This window comes from Rhinopithecus roxellana, chromosome 6 (genome assembly GCF_007565055.1).
Source record: "Rhinopithecus roxellana isolate Shanxi Qingling chromosome 6, ASM756505v1, whole genome shotgun sequence".
Taxonomy (NCBI): domain Eukaryota; kingdom Metazoa; phylum Chordata; class Mammalia; order Primates; family Cercopithecidae; genus Rhinopithecus; species Rhinopithecus roxellana.
This window is the reverse complement of record NC_044554.1, coordinates 22,822,729-22,845,509: the sequence shown is the minus strand read 5'-3', so window position 1 is coordinate 22,845,509 and position 22,781 is coordinate 22,822,729. Positions and strand designations below refer to the sequence as shown.

At 33.8% G+C, this 22,781-nt stretch overlaps 1 protein-coding gene across 3 annotated transcripts in view; it reads left to right on the top strand.

The window, feature by feature from the left end:
- Window positions 1–22,577, top strand: part of SEMA3E (semaphorin 3E) — a 282,783-nt gene extending 260,206 nt beyond the window's left edge. Inside the window, exons 16-18 of one of the 3 annotated variants that reach the window (XM_030931851.1) lie at window positions 211–350; window positions 18,082–18,538; window positions 19,337–19,674. In XM_030931851.1, coding sequence (XP_030787711.1) covers window positions 211–350; window positions 18,082–18,534 — 593 coding nt within the window. In that variant the 3' untranslated portion in view covers window positions 18,535–18,538; window positions 19,337–19,674. Of the gene's footprint in view, window positions 1–210; window positions 351–18,081 lie in introns of all 3 variants that reach the window. The other 2 variants (XM_010353559.2, XM_030931852.1) reach the window with 2 other exon arrangements.
- Window positions 22,578–22,781: the final 204 nt, after the last annotated feature.

Sequence of the window (22,781 nt, the reverse complement as noted above, 5' to 3'; positions counted from 1 at the left end):
TTCTTTCCCACCCCATAGCCTGCTTGCTTGTTTCGTGCCTAAACTTTGGTGTGCCATTCTTTCTAAATAATTCCTTTAAATTACCTTTTACAGAAATGAGCAATAAGTAATGAGTTAATCATGTTACTGCAGGGATCTAAATAATGTTTGAAAAATGTATTTACCTGTAAAATCTAAGTCTCAAAGATGGCATTAATGTTCCTGTTGTAGGGGATGCTTTGGATAAGACTGAAGAGCATCTGGCTTATGGCATAGAGAACAACAGTACTTTGCTGGAATGTACTCCACGATCTTTACAAGCAAAAGTTATCTGGTTTGTACAGAAAGGACGGGAGACAAGAAAAGAGGAGGTAATTCATAGCTGCACATTCACAACATAGTGTTTTGCGTATAGTGTGTGGTCAGTAAATAGATGATTTATTTGGATGCTGAAAAATGAAGCTAGCTGTTGTACTATGCAAGTCTTATTTAAAAAGTCAGTTTTATTTATTATGTGTGATTTATATACATACAATAATTTAAATATATATACATAGAGTTTTTATAGACATATACTGTATAAATACACATATGCTATACACATATATAGAAATCATTAATTTGGATCTTGGAAATAGGAATTTTTTTTTTTTTTTTTTTTTTTTTTTTTTTTTTGAGATGGCGTCTCGCTCTGTCGCCCAGGCTGGAGTGCAGTGGCCGGATCTCAGCTCACTGCAAGCTCCGCCTCCGGGGTTTACGCCATTCCCCTGCCTCAGCCTCCCGAGTAGCTGGGACTACAGGCGCCCGCCACCTCGCCCGGCTAAATTTTTTTTTGTATTTTTTTAGTAGAGACGGGGTTTCACTGTGTTAGCCAGGATGGTCTCAATCTCCTGACCTCGTGATCCACCCGTCTCGGCCTCCCAAAGTGCTGGGATTACAGGCTTGAGCCACCGTGCCCGGCCGGAAATAGGAATTTTTAAAAGAGGTACTTATAACTCATGATTTTATGGTCATGTTGTCAAAATGATAGTCTTAAATCATGACACCCAAGGCAATGTTGTAGAGAAATAGCAAAAGTTAATTATCATTAACTCATATGTCTTAGACATATGAATAATAATAGAATTAAAATAACAACATAGCTGCAACATTAAGCTCGTTGTGTAAGAAAGCTTTTCAATCATATATGAGACATTGACATAAGTGTTCTTGATCGCAGGGAACAAAGGAAAGACCCCCACTCGTTCATCCTTTTTAGCAGTTGTAGTGGTGGAGATTGTATTTCTGTAATCATCTTCTACATGATGGGAGAGGAATTACTTGGATGCTTGTAGAGATGGAAGGATAGGGAGCTTTAAAGCATATGTGTAGAATAGGAGGCAGTTACTGGATAAAAGAATGTGAGTCAAGGGCTGTCTATAGAAAGAGTCCAGGTCATAAAAGGTCCAGGGCATAAAGCAGACAGGTAAGGCAGATCACACTGGTGATGTGGGCTTTGAACTCAGTTTTACAAAAGTGGAATTACAAAGATAGCAAGTAGAAAAAAAATGAATATTTTAGAGGGAGAAAGAATATTGAACATAGAAAAAATGATCCTCGGTAAAGAAAAGGTTGCAAGTTGAATAATGAAAATGAGTTCTAGAGACCTGCCTTAGGTCACAGAGAAGAGGTAATAGGTACATTTTGGATAGAGAGTAAATCAATGGAAGGCTTCACCTCGTTTTGGCACTGGAGATTAAACATTTCTCATTGGAACACAAAATTACTGATTCCAAATGTGGAGCACTTTGAACTTTTTATTCCTTTTTTCCTAGCCTATGGTGAAATTTAAAACCTAACATGTTTCTAGTTCAAAATCATACAGTACATTCTGGGAGATAATTAAATTTGTAAATCCCTGGTTCTTTGGGTAGGTTTTAGAAAGAAAGTCACCTCAACTTAACAAAGGCTATTAGAAATAATATAGAAATGCAATCAGGGAAGGAAAATTTTCTTCATGATGTCATAAGAATAAACACATGTCCAAAAATGTTATAGCATATTGCACTGAGTTAAATTGTTGATTTAGTATTAAAGTATTTTCCACTTCACAAATCTGAGGTGAAATGGCTTTTTAAATTCCTCATAATTCCCTTGGCAGAAAAGGACCTGGTAATATTCCATAGTTCCTCCAAGCTGAATGGCTTCAGAAGACAGTGAAGTAATTCTTTTATCAGTGGTTTTCCTCACTCAATATGTTCTGTTTCTAATTTGGAAATCACCATAATCTGCCTCATTTGGAAATCTTTGCCAAATCATTTGACATGCTGCATCCATCAATGTTCAATTATAAGGTTCTTTCTCATATTGTTGATATAATCTACTTCTCCATATAATTTTTAGTACCTATTTTCAACTACATTCAAATTTCCCCAACTAACATATTTGCTGATATTTGGACTTCGAATTTACTCTTTGCATCGAAAGTTATGTTATAATCAACTATTATTAATACTTGGCTTTTATGGACCTAGCTATATATGGATTGATTTATTCACAATATAGAACAGGACAAAACACAAAATTCTGACTTTATTAAAGGCTGAACATACGTGATCTATACACAAAGCAGAATAACTTTGCATGTGAGTTCTTTATTTAATAACAATTTTTGCGCTATTGTCATTTATACGTCTCTTTTTTTGTGAAACATAATTGCTTATCAAATCTTTATTTTGATAGGAAATCACTTTCTCATCAAATCTAGACCATTTTAAGGGATATTTATTTTCACCTAGTTAATTCTTACCTCCTGGGTAAATGCTTTATAGAGTACCCCGACGATGCTCATCAAGGTTCCTCTCTGATGCTACAAACCAAGAGAAGTCATTGATTTATCAGACCACAGAGTATATACATCTTCCTTTTATTTAACTGAAATTTTTGATTCTGTAATGTCTGTCTATTCAGATTCAAACTCAGCCCTCTGGAGTTATCCAGAAACAACATATTCATGTGGATAAAGTTTTTGCCCAAATTAATCTTTAGAAACTGAATTAATCTTTAGAAACATACCTGAATTGTTAGAAAGCACTTATAAACTCAATTATCTGGTTTCCAAACTCTGGATTATAGTGATTCTCTCAAATATGCATTTTATAAACTCCTGCTTTCTTAAACAAAGCAAATGGAACATAATCTCTATATATTTTATTAATTCTATAAGCATTTATTGAAAGCCAACTTTTCTAGATACTTCATAGGGAGCATTTTCCCTTGGCTTGAAGACCTTATTAATTATAATTAAGTAATAATAAGCTACTATGAATTATAAATGTAAATTAAATATATCAGATACTATATATATCATCAATTATTATGATATCCTGAGAGAAAAGACACTTAATAAACAGAATTGATAACTGAGACTATTATTTATATGTACCTATTGCACACAGGTGCTGAGTAGGTACCAGGTTATTCCTAGATCTCACAACTGCATGTTAGACATGATTTTCTTCATCTTACACATGCAGAAACTAAAACTCGGAGAGTTATAGCTCATACACAAAGTCAGGAACAGACCTGACGTTTGAACTCAGGTATTCCTAACTCAAAAGCTGAGCTGCTTCACATTCATTGCCGCAGTGCCAAGGACTGTTCTATGTGCATTTTATGGAATATACCATTTTATTATAAAGAATTGGTTTATAGATTAGGTAACTGAGGCACAGGATATTTAATAACTCCCCTGGTTACTTGCAGCTAGTAAAGTAGGTTCAAATCCAGGTGTCTGTAATTTCTACTAAAACACAAAATCTTCTGAAATCAAAATTCCAAATACAGCTTCAGATGCTTTGGATCATAAAACAAATGGAAAACTGCTTATAGCAGAAGTTCTGGGATTCAATTTCTAAAAAATGCTCCTGATGTCAGATTGATCCTCATATAGATTTTTCTTTGTCAGAGTTGAGTGGAGAATGTTGCTGCAGCCTTGATGACAAAGGCACTACTCCCCATTCTCAGATGTCAGAGAACCTGCCCTTAATTTGAACCATCCCCAATCTAAGCACTGATGCCAGGAACCATCGTTACACAACATACACAATATAGACATCAATGTATTTCCATTCTCGAATTGCCTTTTCAAGCTTCTACTATATGCCTATTGGTGGTACAAGATGACTTCTATATCAAAGAAAATGTGAGCCACCATTTGAGCCTATGTAGATATAAAATACAGAGTCCCTCATCTCATTTTGTTGGGTGTTTTTTCACAAAAAGAAATGTTTTATTCATTTGTTTGAATTTATTTATTAAGCACTTACTATGTCCTGCTTTATAGAACTTACATTCTGAAGAACACGGAAAGAAAATAATAACAATAATGACAAAGAATGATATTAAATATATCAGATAATGATAAAGAAAAAAATGGAAGGGAGATTAAATTATAGTGAAAGGTTGGAATTTTAAAAGGGTGGCCATAGAAGGTCTCACTCAGAAGGTCACCATAAAAGTGACATTTGGAAAAAAAATCTGAAAAAAGTGAGGGCATAGGTCATGTAACAGTATGAGATAAAAACTTTCTGGACAATGGGAACAGCAGATGCTAAGACCCTTGAGATAGGAACATATGTGATATACTCAAAGAACAGCTGACTGAAGAGCAGTGTGGCTGGAGGTTAGTGAGCAGTAGGGAGACTAATAGACTATGCATCAGAGAGGTCAGGTCAAGGAAAAGCTCATGCAGGGACCTATGGCCATTTCATAGGGTTTTGGTGTTCTGAATTAAAAAGGAAACCATTGTGTATTTTCAGCAGGGCTGTGACACCATTAACATTTGTGTTTTAAAAGATCGCTTTGGTTATTGTATTAAGATTATAGTAGGTTGGGGTGGGGATAAAGGTTGGAGTAGGTAGTCACTGAGGTTATAGGAACACACAGTATTAACTATAAATCTTCATGCTTAAAGACATCTCTTAATGTGTTCATGCCTTCAAGACCAGATGATTTGCAAGTAATTGCCTCATACACATTATAGCAATGTGCTTTGCTATATTTTTCACTATTAAGAAATGTGAAGGCTGTTTAACATCTCAGATGGAATACTATTTTGGACCTTCTGTTCTCATCTGTTTAACTGTCTGCAGTTGGTGTTTTGAACTCAATAAATATCTACTCAGAGCCTACTTTAATAGGCAATGAATAAATCATGGTCTTAGCTTTTGTGAAGTTTACAGTCTTGTAATAAAGACAAGAGTGCAAGCAGATAATTATACATGTTCCTTAAAGATTCTGTTGAAACCAAGGAAAAAGAAAAATGTCTCAACCAAGCGATCGGGTAGGGAGATGGCATAATAACCAATTGGGAAAAGATTCATGGCAGAGATGACGTTTGAGCCACATCTTAAAGGACGAGTAGAGGGTAATTAGTAGAGAGAATAATGTTAGCTTATGTTATGAAGATGAAAAACAATATGGTACATGTAAATTATGACTGGAAATGAGGATGCAAAAATGAGCAGACAGATCAAGGAATCCATTTCAGTTTGTCTCTAATCCAACGAGAATAACTTAGCTTGACTGTGTACACAAATTATTCTAGGAACACACAGACTTAGGAGATAAATAGAATGTCAAGAACATTTAGGATGATATTTCAATAGTCATTGAAAAACATTTGTACCACATAAACTAAACAGTTTTAGTAGAAAGGGAGAAGATAGGCTTCAATTTTTATGAGATAATATTAAGTGAATTTCATATTTGAGATAAAAGAGAAGCAATCACAAAATATTCACATGTTTATTGTCTGAGCATCTGTGTGGCTAATGGCACAGTAACATGATTCCAATAATACAGGGGAAGAAACACATTTGGGAGAAAGTTGTTGAGTTAATTTTTGGCTGTGTTGAAGTGGCAGCTCTTATAAATCATTCAGGTGGAGCTGTCCTGCTATGTACCCACGTTCAGGAATACAAAACCCAATGGAAAGATTTGGCATGGCAAGAGATGTTGGAGAGATATCAGCAAAAATGTAGTATCAAATTCAGAGGAATTAATAAAAGCAAGAACAATATAGCAACAATCAGTATTTAAATATGACTTACTGTGTACCAAGCATGATTAATATTTTTAATCCTTGCAACAGTCCCATGAAGGAGATATTTTTATTGTTTCTACTTTACAGATTTAAAAAATTGAAGCACAGAGAGACTGAGTTTCTTGCATAAGATTACACAGCTTGTGAGGTCAGTTTGCATTTGAGCCCAGACAGTCTGGTTTTAATTTGAGGCCCTTAGACACAATGCAGTGATGCCTCCTTTAGTATAGCTTACCTTAGACAGTGATGAAATAAAAAGCAAAGTGAACTAACTGTGAAAGCAAGAGGAAAACACATATTTAAGGAAAAGTTAGAAGACAAACTCAAAAAGAGAAAGTAAAAATAGAAAATAAGTTGTAATTAGAGTTAGCATTCATTTAGTTCTTACTATGTGCCATGCTATTCTAAGTGCTTTGTATATAGTAACTTACTTAAAACTAACAAAATTTATCTGAGGTAGCTAGTAGTTTTCAAATTACTTTTACAAATTTGGGGGTTACAGGTGCATATTTATTACACGCATATATTGCATAGTGGTGGAGTCTCACCTTTTAGTGTACCCATCATCCAAATAGTGAGCATTATACCCAATAGGCAATTTTTCAATCCTCACCTACCTCTCACCCTCCCACCTTTTGGAGTCTGCAGCCTCTAGTATTCCACTCCTTATGTCCAAGTGGACTCACTGTTCAGCTTCCACTTATAAGTGAGAGTGCAGTATTTGACTTTCTGTTTGAGTCGTTTCACTTATGATAATGTCCTCCAGTTCCACCCATGTTGCTATGAAAGACATTATTTCATTTGTTTTTAATGGCTGAGAAGTATTCCATAGCATATATATACCACATTTTCTTTATCCAATCACCCATTGACGGACATTCAGGTTGATTCCATATCTTTACTACTATGAATAATGCTGTGATGAACATAAGAATGCAGGTATCTTTTTGATATAATGAGTTCTTTCCCTTTGGGTACATTCCTAGTAGTGAGGTTGCCAGATTGAATGGTAATCCTATTTTTAGTTCTTTGATAAATCTCTATATTGTTTTTCATAAAGGTTGTGCTAATTTACTAAAGTTAAGTAAGTGGCACAAAATACTAGTTATGGCGCAAAATACTAGAGGTACTAGTTAGTACTAGTTAGTACCTCTAGAGCAGTATGGCTTAAATAAGTAGAAACAGTGAAGTTAGGAGGTGTGGTGTAATAAAACCCAGGAAAAAAGGAATTGGATAAGATATATTAAACAATATTCTTTGAACAATGCATAAAACGAGGACGAAGTTTCCAGGGATAATGTGTTAAGTGGGGTGTTAAGGCAGGATTCGTCTAATAACAGGTTAAGTGATGAATGGTACTGTTGAACCAGAAACTGCTAGTTTAGTGTACTCTACCAAAATATTTGAATGACAGAGAGAGATCCATAAAGGTAGACAAGAGTAGAAATAAATTTTGTTTTGTTTTCTTTTTAGTAAAAAGGTGACTTGGTCATGTTTATAGGTTGAAAGGAAGTAGCTATAAAGAGGAAATGTGTAACTAGTTGATGAAGCAAAATAAAGAACATGTGGGAGAGAATATAATCACAGACACAATTTAAGGGGTAAATTCTTAGAAGGAAAACAGACACTCTTCATTCTCTAAATTAGGAGAAAATAAAATGGTTCATTTATATGGATAATGTAATTTCATCAATAGAATTTAAGTTTAGCAGTTCCAAAGATCAAATTCAGTGGCTATATATATTTCCACATACAGTTTTAATCTGAAATACAAGCCTAAATCTTCCTTCTATGAAGGTTGTATAAATTATTTTTTTCTGTAATAGCAGAGGACAAAACTGTTAAAATTATAGCCAAATCACCACTATACCCTGGTTTTGAAGTCTCAATTTCTGCAATTCTACATACTTGAATTTATAAACCTCCATAATAATTGCAAAAATTTTAATACCGAATAGCATCCCTAAGTGAAGAAATTCATTCTTGTTAAGACATATAGTTAAGGTGATATAGTTGAAGTATATCTGTAAGCACTTCTCTTTCTATAAAATGGATAAGCACTACATTTTAAAACTGAGTAAATGAGGGAAAAATTAAATTAAATATGCTTTATTTATGTAAATTTAACTAGTGATTCTGTGTAATTTCAGTTATAGTAAAGAAAACTGTAGTTTCTTCAAGCTACTCGGAAGATTAGTACGTAATTCCTCACTTCAATTTCATACACATTTTAAGTGTTCTGACTTTGGAATATGTTATTTTTAATCCAGATTTTTTTAAAAAGTAGGTTCCCCTGAACCTGACAATTATTTAAAGCAGAAGTTGAAAAACCAAAGGCGTGGGGGCCACATCTGGCCCTCTGCCACTGTCGTAAATAAAATTGTATTTGAAAACTGCCACACCCATTCGTTTACCTAATGTCTGTGGCTGTTTTTAGGCTACAACTGCAAAGCTGAATAGCTACAACAGAGACCACAGGACTTGCAAAGCCAAAATTATTCACTATATAGCTCTTCGCAGAAAAAGTTTTTGATCCCTGATTTAAAGGCTCAAATAAAAATGCATACACCAGTAAAGCCCTGTAAAATGAATATTTTTGTGAAAAATGCCACTGTATTTTTTTGGGAAAAAGTCTTTTTGTGCAAAAACTCTCACTTTGTTCTAAAACTAAAATTTCATTGCAATGGATTTTCAAGAAAATCAAACAATGTGAATAATTTCTTGAAATATATTCTTTTGGAGTTTAATCATTTGCTGACAAAATCGAAGTATATCCCAAAGACACAATAAATGAGATTGAGTTCTAGGAGTGAGTTAAATAAATTTACACAAATCTCCTGTAGGGGAATTTGGGGGCAATCTCAAGACACATAAACTAACATCTATGCCTATGTCAGGCTGGCATAAGGTAGACAAGGAAACTGCTGGCCCATAAGACCAGCATTGTAATTTGTAGATCTCTTTGGTAAGCATGAAATAATTAATTTTTCCGTGATCATTATTGATCTTTTTATTGTGGATTCTCTATTTAAGAGGAAATATGTGTTTGTGTGTCTTAAAAATAAAGTGTATCACTTTAAAATAGTTAATTGTATGCATTATATAGACTGCTAACATAATGCACAATATGCATGTTTATTGTAGTAAATACCAAAATGAATGTATATTGACAAAAAAATTCTTAAACTTTATTTGCGCTTTGCTCTCAATTTTTTGTTTTACTCAGTTCCAAAATTGGCACTTTTCAACTCTGCCTTCAGACCAACTACAGGGTAGAATACATTCACAAAGTCAATTAAACGCTGTTGAGTAATCTAATAACCATGGTTAACTTCTCAATGAGCAGCTCATTCCACATAACTTAGAGTTCATTGCCTCTTTGCTAAGTTCCTATAGTCTAAAATAAAACATAATTTTATTGATAATTCAATGCACTATGGAGACAGCTGCTTCTACAAAAATGAACCAATGAAAAATGGAGTGCACAAATTACAACTTTTAATACTGGGTTATGTCATCGAAGCTAGGAGAATTATAAAGTAAAATCTCCTTTTTATTTTACCATTTTGTTTGTTAGATGACTCATATTTTCCTTACCTTTACCAATGCTATCCTATGGTAGTAATTCCAAGGGATCAAAGCCAGCCATAAGTTTACATTTTTATCTTTACGCACGACACTGAAAGCATCAGTTTTTGTTCCACATTAATATTATTTCTTTGTTTTGCTTGTTTTTATAATGTAAAGTGCATGAACTCTTGCCTCATTTGAATCATCTGTTTAGTAGTTTTGACGTTCTTTTTCAGTCTATTTAAAAAATGTGCTCATCTTTCTAAACTAACAACTCTTTACAACAGGTAAATATTCGGAATTTAATTTTTTAGCCTTGACAAACGTATTTTTATAATATCATTTATCTCATTTTCTTTAGTTGTGCAATAATTAGGAGGCTAGTCCATTAATTTCATGTTTCTTCCTTTTACAATGGCAGAGACAGAATTCCTATTGTATAAATGGAGAATATAAAACAACTTGTGGTCATAAGAAGAGGAATGAATCTAGAGTTTTTACCTGAACTCTGTTCTGTTAATTTTCCAGGAGAATACTGAATATATTTCAAAATTAAACATTTTCTCTTAGATCTATGGTATCAGTTATGGATCTAAGTCTCATGCCACTGACACCATTCTAACTTTGTGCATCTGATTAAACCGGATAACATGGTAATGCAGAAAGTCCAGTGCACATATGTACAGTAGATACTCCAAAATACCAATTCCCTTCACTTGTAAGTTTCTTTTGTTCTAGCATAAATTATAGTTTATATGGTCTTCCAGATCATAAAAATATGCATGTGTATGAAGATACCCCAGCATAGAACTGTATATCTAGACTACATTGTTTTAACTCCACAGAATAGCTATAATACTGAACTATTCTCAGGCATTGTCTCTTCACCCTACACTGAGATGTTGCCTAAAGGAAATGTATTTATTATGGTGCTGTTGTTAGAAACCTCCCTCTCTTTTTATAAGAACATGCAGAGAGATTTTTCTCAAGTCTCAGTGCCAGGAAAGATGTACTTATTATAAGGAGTAATTTTAAAAATATATTTTAGGGACATTTTAAATCTTAGAATTTATCATACTTTCTTTTGTCCTTTGGTTATTGGGAAATTCAGTATTGAATTTCTACTTCAGTTATAGTTGTTGCACAGTTCCTTATATTGTGCAATTTTGTTTTCAAACATTGTCTTCACTTTCATCCTCTTTAAACTTAATTTCTCTTCATTCTGAGATTCTTATCTATGAAAATTTCAAATAAACCATTAATCACAAACTTCTCTTTATTTAATTTTGAGCAGTATTTCTAAAATCCTATGATTATAGTATACTAGATTTGAATAGATCTTATAAACAAACTTAGTTTATTGGTTGTCAAACCACATTAATCATTACAAACAACTGGAGATTTTGTTTTTTTCTTTTTGTTTTGCTAGCTTGTTTCTGGCTCTTGTTTTTGTTTTTTTTTCACTTCAGATGCATAATTTAGTTAATCATACGACTTAGTTTATGGCACATTGTGATGATTGGTTTATACAAATTTCTCTTATTTGACTTTGTTTTTCCGGAACCTCCTTTTTCTACTTTCATCCTTGTTTCCCCATATATATTCTGTTGAAATGATTGGAATAAGTCCAATAATAAGTTTGCAAATTGAACAGGTATATAATATTTGAGTATGCATGAACTGTAAAAGTAAATGTATTATGTTATAGATTATATTCTCCTTCTTACTTTGTAAACTCAACACTATGTTTTTATAGTTTATCCCTGTTGCTGTTTGTGTCTCTATTTCATTGCTTGACTGTTACTTAACATACCATAGCATGTATACATTGCTCTTAATTCATCCTTAATTCTCCTAAATGTGGACATCCATAGTGTAATTAACTCCTGCTATCACAGCTTTAACAATCATCTCTGCAAATAACCCCTTATAGATCTGAGAGCAAGTTTCTACATTGTTATTTGTCAACATCCTTCATTTCTGTAATTATTGTCAGCTTGCTCTCAGAATTTCTGCACCGTCTAGACTCCCAAAGCAGTTCATGTGGGTTCCTGTTTCCCCACATGCTCACCAATATTTGGTATTATCTTGTTTTCTAAGTTTTGTCTTTCTTCAGGCTATAGGGTAATGCCTTGTTCAAATTTGAATTTCTTTCTTTCTTTCTTTCTTTCTTTCTTTCTTTCTTTCTTTCTTTCTTTCTTTCTTTCTTTCTTTCTTTCTTTCTTTCTTTCTTTCTTTCCTTTTTTTTTTTTTTTTCTATATGGAGCTTTGCTCTTGTTGCCCAGGCTGGAGTACAATGGCATGATCTTGGCTCATCGCAACCTCTGCCTCCTGGGTTCAAGCAATTCTCCTGCCTCAGCCTCCCGAGTAGCTGGGTTTACAGCCATGCACCACCACGCCTGGCTAATTATGTATTTTTAGTAGAGACAGAGTTTCTCCGTGTTGGTCAGGAGTTTCTCCATGTTGGTCAGGCCGGTCTCAAACTCACGACCACAGGCGATCCGCCCGCCTCGGCCTCCCAAAGTGCTGGGATTACAGGAGTGCAACACCGCACCCAGCCTAAATTTGAATTTCTAACTTTACTAGTAAGGTTGAATGTTAACTTGCATTCTTACTAAACATTTGGGTTTCTCCCTTTCTGAAGTGCCCATTTATATACTTTTTCCATTTTTTCTCTTTTATTTCTCTTTCTGTTGACTCGAAAAACTCTTTTGCTTCTTCTAAATATTAATTCATTCTTGAATATAAATGCCCTAAATTTCTCCTTTGATATCGTGTATGTTTTTGAATATAACATGTTTTACATGTTATGGTTTTGAGTTATTTATAATGACTTTCTTTCCAGCATAACCTTGTATTAAGATTTTTTTTTTCCACATTTGTTCTCCTCCACGTAGTGTGATAGGTTTCCCCGAATGAGCTTTTAAACAATTCACTGTGTCTCTACTAGGTAACCATTGGTGTCATATTTCAGGTTTATACTGGAAAGTGTTTTTAATAACATAAATTTGTATTTTTATACTGTTATATTAGGTATATTTTCTGTAAGTAAAATAAATGTATATACACATATATGTGTGTGTAAGTATAAAATTGGTCAAAGGCAGACCAGATAAACAAACAAATATATAAATTGTTTTCTCTATTTCTTAACTAAAACTGATTTTTTTATTAAATGTATTCTCAAGTAAACCAATTCAAGGTCTATGTCTGTCCGTTTCCTGTGAAAGTATGGAACCATATGGTTGATAGACATGGAAATAACTGCTTCTTCCTGACCAGCTACCAGATGTGCAGAGTTCTTTGTTCAATTACATTTTTTAATAGAAATTATAAAACATACTGAATCAATCTTTATGGCTAAGAATAATAAAACCATTCTCAGCAAAAATTGTATATTTATATAGATTGCCTATAAGAGTATTTGATAGAAATGATGTATTATGCACCATCTTCCTGGTGGAGAAAATCTGGTCTGCAGACATAGAAAAAAACACAGATGGATGAAAACAATTCTGTAATCAAGATTGGATGTTGGAGGTACCCAAGTAAACTGACATGGAAAGACTAAATTGTGGAAGAACTTCAGATGCAAATTTCTGAGTCATCTTATATTTTTAGGTATTTATAGTCCATGTAAGATACATTTAACTTTCTAGGTGATTTAACCTACATAATGTATGGCCCTCCAGACAGAGCATGAAAACAGCTTATATTCCTGTCTTTGTAATGTGGATTTGTCATAACCAAGATTGTGGATCAAAATTCTGAGAGGCAGTATCTCTAACATGCAAATAAACAATGTAGGACAGTTTCTATGGTAATTGTCATGATTTCATATCTTGAATCTTGACCAGTCTAGACTTTATATGTACCTAATGCAGTGTTTCTCAAACTTGGATTTCTTATTATTCTTTTTATACCCTGCTTTTTAAAAATACCAAACTTGAAAAAACAAGCAACAAACAACCAACCGTAATTCTAGTGGTCAAGAATTTGTATTTATTTTTAGTTTTGCTTTTTGCTTTCTTTTCAATTACTTTCATAAACTGCTTTCTATAAGCTGGAAACTAGGCTAGATCACTTTCATATTTTCTCATGTATTATTCACTCTCACAGGAGATATAATAGAGACAACAAAGGATCACATTCAATAAGGACGTTTGTGTGCATATTTTTTTTTTCAGATAAAGGCAATGTCCTAAGAATATCTGTGACGTAGCACTCTCATCAGTTACTAAGTGCTCCTGAAACCATGTTTGCTCCTTCTTATTCAAATTATTATTGGATTTACCTGGAAGTTGTTAATATCTTTTGGATATATCTGTATGGGTATACCCCATTGCTATACATGTTTGTGCTCTATAAATGAATTAGTATGTTCTCATTTTACACTATCTTCTGAATTCTTTACTCATTATAGAATAATTCAGAAGAATAAAGAAATTGGTCTTTGCCATTTAAAAACATATGTTTGGAGAGACGAAACTTGCATGGAAAAATAATTTGAAAAGGAATATAAATAACAGCTTTTGAGCTACAAATGTGAATGGTATTATGTTACAAAAAGAAGCAAAATACCTTCAGGGGCTATAAAGGAAGCATTTATAAAGGAAGGGAAAGTTTAGTTAAGCCTGGAAGGAAATGAAAAAACAAATGGGTTGGTAGACAGTAGAAAGGAGTTTATTTAAGGGAAAAAGAGTATGTTCAGAATAAGAGCTGGGAGTGGAAAGCAGGGTGGCGATGCAGGGGAATGGCAGCAGAAAGAATTACGAAAAGGAGGGTTTGATTCTAGTAGTGTACAGGTGGCCCCCACCACCTGCCCTTAAAAGTGAAACATCTTCCTGGGCTGCTGGCACGATTTATATTAAAATGTTCATTAAATATTCACAAGAATAAAACAACACATACTTTCCTTAGGCTTGTAGCTTTTATTAAAATATTGAGCCAAAATTAATTTAAAGATGAATTATAAACAAATTGATGCATCATTAAAATGTTTATTTACTGTGTGTTTTGTTTTTACTGAAATATGTATCTCTATGACTGTAAGATGAGACACAGATTGCCACATATGTGTATGTGTAACACTTTCTGCCTGTAGCTATACCATGTGATGACTCCATCCTCCCAACACTTTATTCAAGTGACCTTGAAACTTTTCATGTGTATTACTACGTGGGGATGTTGTTTCATTTTCATTTGGCTATAACTTGTCATTAACATATTATACCCATCTTGGTTCTTTTTATCATTTGGAAACACGGCTTTGAAAGTGGCTCAGAATCTTTGATAAACATAAACACTAACACTGAAATTGATCTTTCACATGATTCCAAATATAGTTTATTGATTTATATTGATTTTTGTGTCAATAAACATAATAATTTTAAAAATCCTTATTTAAAAAAAAGTCGATCTCCAGATCTCCAGAAATGCACCTCTTCCACCAACCCTAGTTTGAGAAACATTACATTAAGCAATTTTGGGATCTAGATTTAGAAAGGCAGGATCTGGTTAATGGAGCAGTTCTTACTGCTCAGGCAAGAAATAGAGATCTGAGTAAGTTCTAAATCAGGATGTTGACAAAAGAAAGTGAGCTTTAAAGAAGAGTAAATGAGTATCCATTTGTTGAAATAAGTGGGGAAAGATGACCCAAGAAATTTACTTGAAGGTCTATTGTTAGATACTTGAGTGTAATGTTGCATGCTCAAGTGTATGAAGGTTAACAGGCGAAATGATGGTAATAAAGGAGAGAGGACACTTTTACAGGGGTGTGAGAAAGGCCAGTTTGGGAAGATGATATGTAATTTAGTTATGCAGGATGAGAAGTAACCAGCTTTAAAGAAGCGTCTCGAAGCAGAGATACACACAGAGATCCTGAAACAGAGTCAATCTGGGTATGAAAGAAGAAACAGAAAAAAAAAGGGAAGATCTGGGGAGTTTGGCATGAGATAAGGTCAAAGAAACAGTTACAAGGTATGAGAATTTAACACTGCAGCAAAAATGGTGATGAGGAAGGGATGTTTTAAGGGTCACCACTGAAGAAATGTAGACAGGAATTTGTGATAGCATATAATGAGAGAGAAGTATAAATGATCAACAATTAAGGATAGGGAGACTAGAAGAATAATGACGTCATGGCCGGAAATAGGGAAGTTAGTAAATGGAAGGCAGTTTGAGTGGGAAGATACTGAATTGTACATATTAAAGGATGATGTATGTTTCTTTTAGTCAAAAACACCAAATCCATTGTTTTTTTGTTTTTAACTAACAGAAAACGCAAAGCAATGGATTATCTATGTGTAAGATGTACCATTTTATGGAAGCTGGCTGAAACAAAGAAATAAAAGTGCTATCGAATGGATGGAAATAAAACGTGAGATCAGTGAAGGATGGAGGATTGCATCTTGAGGCAATGAGAAATCTGTAGAAGAAACCAAGAAAGAGTAAAGAAAATAAGGACAGTATAATGGCCCATACCACACAGAAAATAAAAGATGTTTAAGGAGGCAGGTTTCATCCATATCAAATGCAGCCATAAGTTTTAAAACAATGGAGGCTTACTTCAGAGTCAGTATCGTGTGAGACACAGGTTGGTCACAGGTTGCAATAGATGGTAAAGTTATGGAGAACACTAGTGCTGGAAAATAAGTTTGTTCAGAAGCCTGGCCTGGAGGCATGAGTAAATAAGCAGAGGTACACAAAGACCTGTAAGAGTTAGTTGCCTGTAACAGTTGCTAAGAATATTCTGAGAAAAACCTATCAATAAAACAGATTGTTTCTATATAATGAAGATGGTTTTGCTTTGAGGGTCTTCTTGGTTCCTCACTGGAGGATTTTGCTCTCGAGTTAATGGCTACAGCATTCTGCCTACCAGGACATGGTCCTGCCAAGTCAAGGGAAGCACCTACAAAAGACTTATGGAGCCTCTTTTATTAGCCCAACTGGGACACTCTGAAGCTTCTGAGTAATTAACTTACTTTACATGGCTGAAAAAAATGCCTTTGGGATGCCACATAATTTAAAAATAACATGCCTATTTCTTACTGTACTATACTACTACATTTTGCCATCTGTTCCACAAATTGTGGTTTGTGGATGCCAGTTTCCACACCTGAGTAATCACATTGAAACTTGTCTATGCCAGGTCTGATCAAGGCAGGGAAGAGCTGAGTCTGGCATTCCTGGCCAGGACCTATCACGGGGACAAAACCATGCTTATCATTAACAGCCTTTATTGCCAAAGTGTTTGTAATTATTGCCTCTACATTTCTTTTATATTGACAAAGATGAATATTGCTTTCATTTTTGTATTCTCAAGGGTGAAATCTGTCAGCATACTGTGAATCACCTTTACACCATTATCAGAAGATCCTGGGCCATAGGCAAACATGATTGTTTTTAGTTAGATGAATGCATAGAAGAAAGGTAGAGGTAGATATTGATAGCACTGTGCAAAAACTCCTCACCTATTTTCTTTAATCTTCACAACAATTTTTCAAGTTATTAAGTTATCTCCATTTTACAAAGAAAACTAAGGCAAGAAATATACATGGAATGCCCTAAATCACACAATAAATAGTGGTGCCAACATTTGACTCTAACTCTGCTGAATGTCAAATCATTTACTCACTAGTCCAGCTATTTGTGATAAAACATGAGCTATTTGTTGAAAGCCTTATCTTGCTCTTGTTACTCTGAATTATTATTATTTATTTATAGAAATAATGTGAGTAATTTATTATATTAAAAACATGACAAAAGACATTTGAGCACTGAAAGTATATTAAAACTTAATATTTGCTAGACTGTCTGATCCTTTAGCGCAGAAACTGGATTTTGCTTATTTATTTTTTAATCTCCTGTAAAGGACAGCCTATGAAAATGTAAGGGATGTTCACTGAATTGATTAACTGATGAATTTTTTTTGTAAGAAGACAAAGTGAAAGGAGTCCAGTTCTCTAAAGAGAGGTCCTTGTAGAAACATTGGCCACTACACTCTGGAAGGCATAATAATTCCTGAAAGAATGTGGGAAGTGGTATTTGTTCTGTCTATGGAAAAACAAATGTTAAAAAACAAATTTTAGGAATTTTCCTTTCGCTCTTACTGTGACTGCTATACTGAAATGTATTTTTTCTAATGATTAATTGAATCATTAGGGAGAAAGCCCTCTTACTTTACAATATTGATATAAAATGATCTTGAGGTCATTGATACGAAGTGACCACCAATGTAAATATCTTCAGAATACACACACACACACACACACACACAGACACACACACAGATGTAATTATTTAGCATCTTTGTGTATGTATGATTTTCAGGGTTTCATTATGTGACAGTGAAAATGAAAAAACTCAAGATAGGTAGTGGAAAGGGTGATGGATTGTTGTTTTCTCTCCTGTGTACTTCAGTGCCATTTACTCTTTTGTTCTTGCAGGTGAAGACAGATGACAGAGTGGTTAAGATGGACCTTGGTTTACTCTTCCTAAGGTTACACAAATCAGATGCTGGGACCTATTTTTGCCAGACAGTAGAGCACAGCTTTGTCCATACTGTCCGTAAAATCACCTTGGAGGTAGTGGAAGAGGAGAAAGTCGAGGATATGTTTAACAAGGACGATGAGGAGGACAGGCATCACAGGATGCCTTGTCCTGCCCAGAGTAGTGTCTCACAGGGAGCAAAACCATGGTACAAGGAATTCTTGCAACTGATCGGTTATAGCAACTTCCACAGAGTGGAAGAATACTGCGAGAAAGTATGGTGCACAGATAGGAAGAGGAAAAAGCTTAAAATGTCACCCTCCAAGTGGAAGTATGCCAACCCTCAGGAAAAGAAGCTCCGTTCCAAACCTGAGCATTACCGCCTGCCCAGGCACACGCTGGACTCCTGATGGGGTGAGACTATCTACTGTCTTTTGAAGAATTTATATTTGGAATGTAAAAAATAAATCATCCAACTTCTTTGCATTACTTAAAAGAGATTTCTGTAATACAGGAATGACTATGAAGGTGTTATAATAAATTATTCTACATACTCGTTTGACTGGATAAATTTCACATAAAATTAACTAATTTTTTAAATAAATGCATTGCTTAATGGTTTCTCATTATGTTTATCAAAAAACAATATAGCTGTAATTTTCAGAACTTGGCTGCTTTTCCGTGAAGATTATTATTTTGGTTTTGGAAGACTTAAGAGTATTAGAATATTGAAGAAAAATTGGAGAATTTTATAATCATGGTAAATATAAAACTAAATATGTTTTAATATTTCAGAATTTTTCTTTTCCACCACAATGTGAGATACGCAGAATGCAAGATACTTTGTCATTCTCATGTGAACTTTCTGTACTCTTTAAGGATTTTTTTATTAGTGTTGTTTAAGTCATGAGTGTCAAGTAGCAGGTGTGTTGTGACTGCTGTAACCCATGAAAGGAAAAATGTGGTCGTTCTGAGGCTTGTGCCCTTCGTAAAATATTCATTAAAGTATACTCACAACATTTTTGCTTTATAACACAGTCTTTAAATTTCACTCACTGTGGAAAGAAAAACTAAGGTAACTTCTCAGAAAGATATCAAAGAATGTCAAATCAGATGAAGTTATAGTTAGAATTCTAACTACTGTAAAAGATTTTTGCTGCCCTCTTGTGGTAAGAAAAAGTATATTCTCACACGTTTCTTTTTTCTCTACAGATGGATATCTTTTTAGGAAGGCTTTGAAAGCAGATTATCAGTAGATACATCGATACATCAAGTTCATTTGCAGAAACAAATAACTGAAATAAAAAAACACATTAATCCTTATATCATACTTTAATATGAAAGTATTGTTTATAGATAATTTATTATCTCGCAGGTCAAAAATGAAGATTTTGCAGCACTGAAGATCTATTAAAGCCCCAAAGTTTAAGTTTCTAAATAATCTTTGCTGAAATCTAAAATATATTAAACAACCATGCTTTATTTGTGAAAAAGTATTAAAGTGATTTGCTCTCAAATACCAAATGTTCTTCTCTATTGTATATTAAGAGACAGAAAATTGTTTCATGAGTTCACTTAACTACTGAGATATTCAGAGCATTTTTACCTCCCTCTTAAATATTATAAAAACAATTGTATTTTTGAGAATGTTTATTTATCAAAGTATTTCCTTCTATTAAATATTTAGCAATTACTTTTCTCAAATATGAAATTTTTAGAAGATGTTTTCATCAAAACAAAAATTGAAAGCAAGTGGATTGCACAGGGAAACCATTATGAACATTTATTTAGATATTAATCTTAAATTGTGTTTATTTCAGTTTTCAAAGTTAGCTTATAGGTTATAGATTTCAGTTAAAGTGCTGATAACTCATAATCACTTGCAATTTCATTGTAAAATTAACAAATACATAAATATTTTAAGAAAAATTTGTTTGTTCAGATAAGTCACCATGTTTCAAAAGATCTAAGAAATGCAAATATCCTGAAAATTGACATCCTCTGAAAATTCCACTTGCTATTTGCCTAAGAATCCACTGGAGGTCATTACTGCCATTAAATAATAACTGAAAAGACTATGGATTGAAATATATTTTTAAAAACTATATTCAGTAAGAGCCTGCTCAATTTGGAGAAATAGAACCATAAACACAGATCACAGGGGCCTTACAAAGTTTATGTCTGAACAAATAAGTCAATTAAGTACACTTTATTGAAAATAGTCTTTCATTAACACACAAGAAAGAAAGCAGGATTTTCTCCTGTATGTGAATTTTAGATTTAAAAAGTAAGGCAAGTGAGACATAAAGAGTTATCATTTTAATCACAACAGCACAGACAAGTTGTTAATAACGATAGCAATGGTGTAACTTGTAAACTAAACATTTGGTAACTGAAGCAATACGCAGAGGAAAATAGCTTTTCTATGACACAAGTCATATGTACATGCACTGACCAGCCGTTTGATTAAAATAAGCTGATTATTAACCAGAAAAGAAACATTTTACATAAAATGCTAAAATTGATTATAGGAAAATAAATCAAACCCAGAGAAAGTTTATACAATGCTAATTTGAAAGAAAACTGATAAGAAAACTTTGAGGGCCCAGGTCCACAATTTAGGGAGACCACTAAATTTTATGTATAATTATACACAAACATACGTACATATATATACATATATATATATAATCTTACTTCCTGCCTGTTTATGGCAGTACTGAAGAGAACTGGGAAAGTAGAGGGAGGGAGAGAGACGAAGAAGAGAGAGAGAAATCAGTTTCCAAGGGTATGTTTCATGTCCCACCATTTTTTCAGTTTCTCCCTCTCTCCCAACACATGCGTGCACACACACACACACACACACACACACACACACCTCACATACTATAAATCTTCACTACCCTATCAAAATACAAATATATCAATCTATGCTATTTTGTCCTTCTTGAGAATCTAAAACATACCACAAAAATATGTCGCTAGTCTTTTGTTCTGTCTTAGGTTAGAATTCATTCAAATTCGGAATCTCTTTTGAGAAACGCCCAGGCTTAGAAAATTAGAAATGGATGGATCTTCTCTGAACTCAAGGAGGGCACATATTTAGATACCTGCAAGACTTGGAGGAGTTAAGAGTTCACCCTTGATCTCACCAAATTTTCCCCATTTTTCTCTTTCTTGCAGAAGGAGAGAAACCATGCTCTCTAACATTGAGCAAAAATCATAACCACTCATCCTAGTTTCTAAGGGGCACCTCCATCTAGGGCCAGTCTTCTGCTTCTTTAGACCTCTTTTATCTTTGTTACAGGAGAGGACCTGTGGATGGAAAGAGTTTTGACATAAAACAATGCCCATTCACTTGCTCCTTCAGCACAATGTCACCCATTGAGAAATAGATCCAGATTTGTTAACAAGAAAGATTTTACTTCGTGATTTGTGAGGTCTCTTCCATGTCTATAATTCTACATTGTTAATTTTTTTCTTTTGTGTGAATTACTGAATATTTCAGTGCAAAGCTATCACCTTAGAGAAACAAGGATTAAATAAAGGATAAACACTAATAAGAGCTCTAGAAAAAATGGAACAGAAAGTCTTTGCCTGTTTAGTAAGTGGCAATTCCATATATATTTTAGAGTTTTTTCTAACTAAAATTAAATACTTAGAATGTTTGTAATGAGTGTTCAATATTTGCTATAGGTTTTAGGGTTTTGTAAATCTTCCTAGTAATTACGAACATTTGTAAAATTTGTAAAATATAATAAATCATTTTGAGTGTTGGTGTTAAGCATGAAACAAACACAGCAGCTGTTGTCCTTAAAAATGAATTGACCTGTGACATCTGTAGCCTAATAAATATATTAAGAAAAGTACTTAGTATTGTATAAATATTTTGTTTCCAGGAGAAAATGCAACACTCAAGAAGCCCATATTCTTTTTCTTACAGCAGAGCATTACACCGAGTTCCATTTTAAAGAAGGACTCATTTTTCAGGCCAACAACTGTTGCATTTGAATTGGATATAAATAATAGATTTTCCACAAACACTCAGCTGATTGTAGCAGTGTTATTTAAGCTGGTATGTTTATTTTTGTTTTCTTGGAAGGATAGCTTTATATTTTGGCTTTCATTATAAATTGATTGTGTTCTGCTTGTGTTTAAATGGCTTAGTTATAAGCTAGAGCACTATATGGGAGTGCTCTTTTCTGTATGGTATCCTTTTATTTGCTTGGCTGGGTTCATAACAGTGTGTGCCATAGTCTTTCTTTTCACTGATTCTAAGCCATGAGACTTATTATCATCTGGTGGCAAGCTGCAGGACCCATTAACGGTGTGTCTCTTTGACTATAATGTAGATCTGCTACTACGCACTATGTAATTTGTCTGTACCATTATGTACAATCTCTATTTGGCTCAACTTCGATGAAAAAGAAATAAATATTTGCTAAACTCTCAAGTGTTGTCTGGGGAGCATTTTCTAAGTTTCTGCCAACTGAACTCAAGTTTTTTATATTAAGCCTATATGTAAGCATACAATGCCAGACTACCACTGGGTTTTGATTTTTTTTTTTTTTTAGAAGTTAGAAAAGAATTCAGTTTTCTTTCCTGTGATATTTATAAACCAACTTTCCTACAGAGGAAAAAGTCTGTTAACCTCATT